General features: G+C 33.5%; 1 protein-coding gene across 1 annotated transcript; it reads right to left on the reverse strand.

Annotated features, from left to right (window-relative positions):
- Positions 1–4175: 4175 nt before the first annotated feature.
- Positions 4176–5763, reverse strand: LOC105645341 (uncharacterized). The gene is made up of 4 exons (XM_012230916.1): positions 5582–5763; positions 4829–5063; positions 4630–4740; positions 4176–4514 (listed from the first exon to the last, which is right to left on the reverse strand). The coding sequence occupies exons 1-4, from the start codon at positions 5761–5763 to the stop codon at positions 4176–4178; spliced, it is 867 nt and encodes a 288-aa protein (XP_012086306.1).
- Positions 5764–6000: the final 237 nt, after the last annotated feature.

Raw genomic sequence — 6000 nt, forward strand, 5'->3', positions numbered from 1 at the left:
TTTGTTCTCTGCAAAACAGAAAGGGTAGAAGTTGACTAGAACCTTTAAAAATCTAGTGGGACAAATATTAGATCTAGGTGTTGATATATTTTCTTATAAAGTTGGTTTGTCTCTTATGAAAAGAGATAACATAGTGGTGGATCTCAAGATGAGTCTTGGGGAGTGGATGTAGGCGAGTTAGTGCTGAACCACTATAAATCTATGTATTTATCTTCTTTTATTTTCTGAAGTGTTGCTTGATTATATTCTATTTACACAACTGTTAATCTTTTTAGAAATGCAAAGTTGTTTGGATTTTTAATTCTAAACGTGAATAAGTTTTATCTCTATGGAACATTAGAACTCTAAATTTTTGTATTGTGATTATACCAATGTCTAATTTGTCCTTTTATATTCAGTATAAATCACAATCTGAATTTTAAGCAATTTTCTAATCTTGCATAAGCTTTGTGAAGTAGTTCTAAACACAATAACTATTCTTCATAGAGTCTTTCTAATCTTGCAACAGCTTTGTGATAAAGTTCTAAACTTAATAATTGATTCTCACAAATGCTTTCTATTTCCGCTGCAACAGAATTCTGATCTTGAGTTTTGAAAGTCAAATTTTTAGAAAATCTAATTCACCATTCTCTTGGGTTGTGCCATAATAAATGGGACCCATAATCTAGTATCAGAGCTTTGGTTCTTGACTTACCGAAGCTTAACTGCTTAAGAAAAAAGATCCCATGCCAGCCCTACTTCCTCTTACATCTTTAGAAAGTCAATCTATTTCTAAACCACCTCTATTCAATGGTTCTAATTACTCATACCGAAAAACTAGAATGGAAAATTTTATAAAATCAGTTGATATAAACTGCTGGAGGAACATCATTATTGGTCCTCGCATTTCTATGAAAACTGTAAAAAACGTAAGAGTTCGAAAGATTGAAGAAGAGTATATTGATGCTGATTGGAATGACATTTCTATAAACACAAACGCCATCAATATTCTTCAATTTGCATTAGATCCGACAGAACACAACAAAGTTTTTGGATGTAAGTCCGCAATGGAAGTCTGGGAAAAACTTAAAGTTACCTATAAGGGTACTGACCGAGTTAAGGAATCTAGAATTAATATCTTTTTGAGAGAATATGAAATGTTTAGTATGAAAGAAGGAGAGACTATAGCTGAACTAAATTCTAGATTCACAAATATAGTTAATCATTTGAAAACTCTTGGAAAGGAAATTTCAGAAGATGAACTTGTTAAGAAAATCTTTAGAATTCTACCAAAAAAATAGGATTTTATAGGAACTGTTATGAACCGCAAGGAGACTCCAGTAAACTATGATTATTTGATGGGAGCTCTTGTTTCAGAAGAGAATCTTCTTTGACTGTAGAAGATAAGAAAAGGAAAGGACTGGCTTTGAGTAGTTTCTAGTGAATAAAGTTCTTATGATCTTGATAGTGATGATCTAGCTCTTGTTGTTAGAAAGTTCAAAAATTTCTATAAGAAAGGTGAAAGGCCATAGAAAAAGTTTATCAAAAAGAACTTTTCACCTAAAAATAGTAACTTGCCTAAGAAAGAATCTTCTGAAGTGATTTGTTATGAGTGCAACAAGCCCGGTCATATCAGGCCTAATTGTCCTAAACTGAAAAAGAAGTCAAAGAAAGAAAAGCTGAAGCAGGTATTTGTAGCTGCATGAAGTGACTCAGACGATTCTAATTCTGAAAGTCAAAGTGACCAGGAGGAAATTTCAAATATCTGTCTAATGGCCATTACTGATTCTAACTCCAAAGAAATCAGCACTTTGACTTCAACACAGAAAGCTGAAAGTACCAAGGCAGATGCAGCCGGCCAAAAGTATGATGAAAGCAATGTAAGTATCTTTGAACTTGAATCTGAAAGTGATCTTCTAGATACTTATAATAACCTTTGCACTGAATTTGAAAAGTTTGCTAAAAAGCATAAATTTCTAAAGAAAGACTTCAGAAAGTTGAAAATTAAATGTAATCAGCTAGTATTTAAGAGAACTTAAAATTTTCAATTTGAAATGCCACTCAAAACTTGTAAAAAACCCTATTTTATAGCAAAATAATATTTTTAGACCGATATAAAATAAAGCCATTCAAATTATCATAAACGTGCAATATAATAATATCCATAATAATAGTCATTCAAAATATCGCAACATTCATCTAGTTATTTTCATCCTGTCTTATACGATAAGTTAAAAAAAGATCAAAGTGAACTATTTAGAACAAATTGTACATAAAAGTGACAGTGATTTTCGCAAGTGTATGAAATCGCAACAAGTAATAAAGAGTGAGTAGAGTATCGTTCCCATGAGGATTGTGTACCAAGTACCAAAATTATGTTAACCTACTATTATTTAAACGGCAATTTAGAGAAATTATTTTAAGAAATTAAATTCAACAAATAAAAGATAATAAAAAGAAATCAAGCAAGGCAATTTTTGATTAAAAGAAACTAAGGATTAAAAACTACTAGGGATTTTGACTTCACTTAATTCTATCCAATTTATTTTATTAGTTTGATAACAAATTTTAATTGTTCAAGTAGGGGAAACAACCCTAAAATCACTAACAAGCTCTTCCGATGTATTGTTAGCTATTTTAACCCGGCCTAATTATCTATCTTCCAATAGCGCAATCGAACATGAATTAAATCATTAAGTTTTATAGTTTGTTTTGTAAATTCATAACCTAAGGTCATTAACTTATGAAAACTCCCATAAGTCAAACCATATAGCTTCCACATCAAGTTATTATTCTCATGTAATTTATTACCTTTTTCATATAAAAAACCCTTCTCCTGATAGTGATTAATGAAATAAATCAATCCAGGGAAGAAACTCTGCCTGGAAGCATTCAGTTCAATAATAAATTGTACTTTGAACAAAGAAAAGCAAATCTGATATTATAAATTGGAAAAGAAATTAAGCTACATCAAATCCCTAGTATGAAAATTTAGTACGACATAATAATTAAATAAAACTCAATTAAACTTGAAAATAATTCCATAATCAATGTGAATAATGAAAAGTAAAAACAAGATTAAGAGTTTAGAGATAAAAACTAGGCAACAAATAATGTGGATGGCTTCCTTGAATCTTGACACAAATCTCGAATGCTTGAAGTCTTGGGGAGAGAGAGAACTATATAGAAAATAATAGAATAAGAAATGGAATATACAATGAATGACTTTCCTCTTTATATAGATTTCTTGGGAGAAAATCCGACTTCGTTTAGGAAATAGAGACCTCATTAAGTAAGAAATCTTTTTGGAAATAGGAAACTGTTTAGGCTTTGAATTTCTTCTCAATTAGGACTCTTCTATGTGCCTAAATAGGATTAGAACTTGATTTGCATGTTAGGAAAATATCTCAGGTGGACCCATGTAAGTGATAAGGACTTGTTTGCGTTCTCGACTCAAAATAGCACTTGATTCGTAGCACGGGCGTGCTATGAGGCACGGTCAGGGCGTGCCGAAGCCTGAGTTCCAAGGAAGGTTTAGCACGGGCCGTGCTTAAGGGCACGCCAAGATAAGGATTTGTGGCATGGGCGTGCCACATAACACGGCTAAGGCGTGCTAGGCTCTGAGTCTCCATGATGAGATGTAGCACAGGCCGTGCTTAAGCAAGCATGCCATCGGGTTGATGTCCTCTTTTGGCATGGGCATGCCATATAGCACGCCCAAGTCTGAGTCTCCACTTAATTTTTCCTTGAATCCAGCATGGGCGTGCTGATGTGTACGGGCAGGGCGTGCTAGAGCCTGAGTGTTTTGCTTTATTATGCTCTTTTCTGTGCCAAAACCCAACAAATTTCCTTAAGATCAAGTGAATTATGATTCAAGGAAGATTTGAACAAAAACAGAATTAAAACTAAATAAAAATAATTTTAAGTAAATAAAAAAAATACTAAAAATCCTAATAAAAACTATATTAAAAATACTATAAAATAACACCTATCAAAAAGCTAAAACTAATCATCATCCAAACCAACGTCATCTCGATCCTCCTCCTGAGCAACTCTCTCTTCTGCACCCATAGATCTACCACCATTAGCAAGATCAGAACCATTATTTGGTATTGCAAACTGAGTAGCAACACCAGGTGGGTCAATATTAGCAAAAGACGAATCTGGTGCACCCATTGTGGTCGCAGGAGCTCGATTCATTTGCAAATGTCGACTAAGCTGAGAATCATATCATTTTGCTTCTTAAGCTCTCGCTCTATCATCTCCTTTTGTTCCTTAAACTCTTGCTCCAAAGAGGCTATCTGCTTCGCTTGAGTTTGGGACAACTCACTAGTCTCAAATGTAAATGCAACAAACATCCTAGAGCTTAGCATGCCATAGTAGTAGCTCGATGCCTGTGATCCAATCCCATAAACATGCCTTTTGTTAGAATCTCCTGTAACTTCAAGAAAAATTTGTGTCCTATCAACAATATTTTGCTCTGATCCTTCTATATGGGCAGAGGCACTCTCTTTGATCCTCTTTTGTAATGTTTCCTGTAAGATATTAGTGAATTAAACACTCAAACAAGCATTTGCAATAATATTTAAAGTACAAAATCATATAATAAAGTAGATATTATTCATTATACTTAATATAACATTGACTTACAAAGATTCCATTAGAGCGTTTGTGAACCCAATTATTATTGCCATCTCGTTTGTTGGTGTAGAGGTGCACAAAAAGCTCCCCTAATGTAGGCTCCTTACCTGTCCCATCAGCCTATTGTTTTGGCGAAACCATTTGACTTCAAATGCCTAAAGATATGAAATTCGAGATAAATATTTTTAGCATATACGATAGAGCTTACGATGCATTGTTGGTGTTCGAATGCTGAGATAGAGCCTCCAATGTGGAGAGATAAACTAGATCCTTCTCCACCCTTCTTGGATTGATGATTCTTAGAAAATATCTCTGATTTCCAAATGGCCTCAGGAGTCTTCCAATATTCAGTCCAATTTTTCCAAACTTGACCTTTAATATAGGGTTTTCTGCCTTTTCGCTTTAATTGAGAAACAAAATCAGAATACTTGTGTGCTGCTTGCCTACACCATGCTCGCTTTATCATTGCCTCCGATTCAAAATCTCACTGGCATTTTTTCTATAAAATTTTAAATTAACATTTGAAGTTATTAAAATCAAAAACTGTATCACAAACATTAAAAGTGATTTTTAACGACATGAATCAATTGATATGAAAAAAATTAAAGTAACCAACTATTATAGCAGAAATGGCAAGTCAGTCATAATTTTCAAGTAACTAAATTCATGACGATTTCTATGTATTAGGTTTAATTCAACTAGCCTATTGAGAAGTTAAATAAATTCACCTAAAATTCACTCCAAAATCTGTCTTCATCTCAGCACTAACACTTTCCAATTGATGCCACACTCATCATGATGCTCCTGAAAACTATCATTCATCATTTGCGAACATTTTGAAGAAGGATACAACTTGTTTAATAAATCAAAGTGCATAAAATGCAACATCAATATTACATCAATAATGATATAACATAGAATGAACAAATGAAAAAAAAAAAAAAAGACATGAACCACATACCCCTTTCCTATGATCTGGACATAGATTGTTTCATTTTCTAGTCCGACATTTCTACTATCTAACTGATGACTTGACTGGGATGTAGATGGTGCTCTAGAAGCTGAAGCACCATTCCTAGGTGCAACAGGTGGAAGCATCTGAGATGAGTGAGATGGTGTTGTTGTAGGTGGAACTGAAGGCATATTCTGATCATTCCAAGGAGCAGCAAAGCCTCAACCTATTGCATGACCCCTCTACTACTTGATGTTTGATCATTTTGACCTCTATCTGTATTAGTACATTGTTTTTGAGTACCACCATCCCTCCCTCGACCTCTACCCACCATGATATGTAATTGTTGTGTACTACATAAAAATTTATCAAATAATTGAGCAATCAAATATTTAAGTGCAATTAATTATTAGAATATAAAGTAAAAT

Source organism: Jatropha curcas, chromosome 6 (assembly GCF_041381405.1).
Source record: "Jatropha curcas cultivar XTBG-Jc1 chromosome 6, XTBG_Jcur_1.0, whole genome shotgun sequence".
Classification (NCBI taxonomy): Eukaryota; Viridiplantae; Streptophyta; class Magnoliopsida; order Malpighiales; family Euphorbiaceae; genus Jatropha; species Jatropha curcas.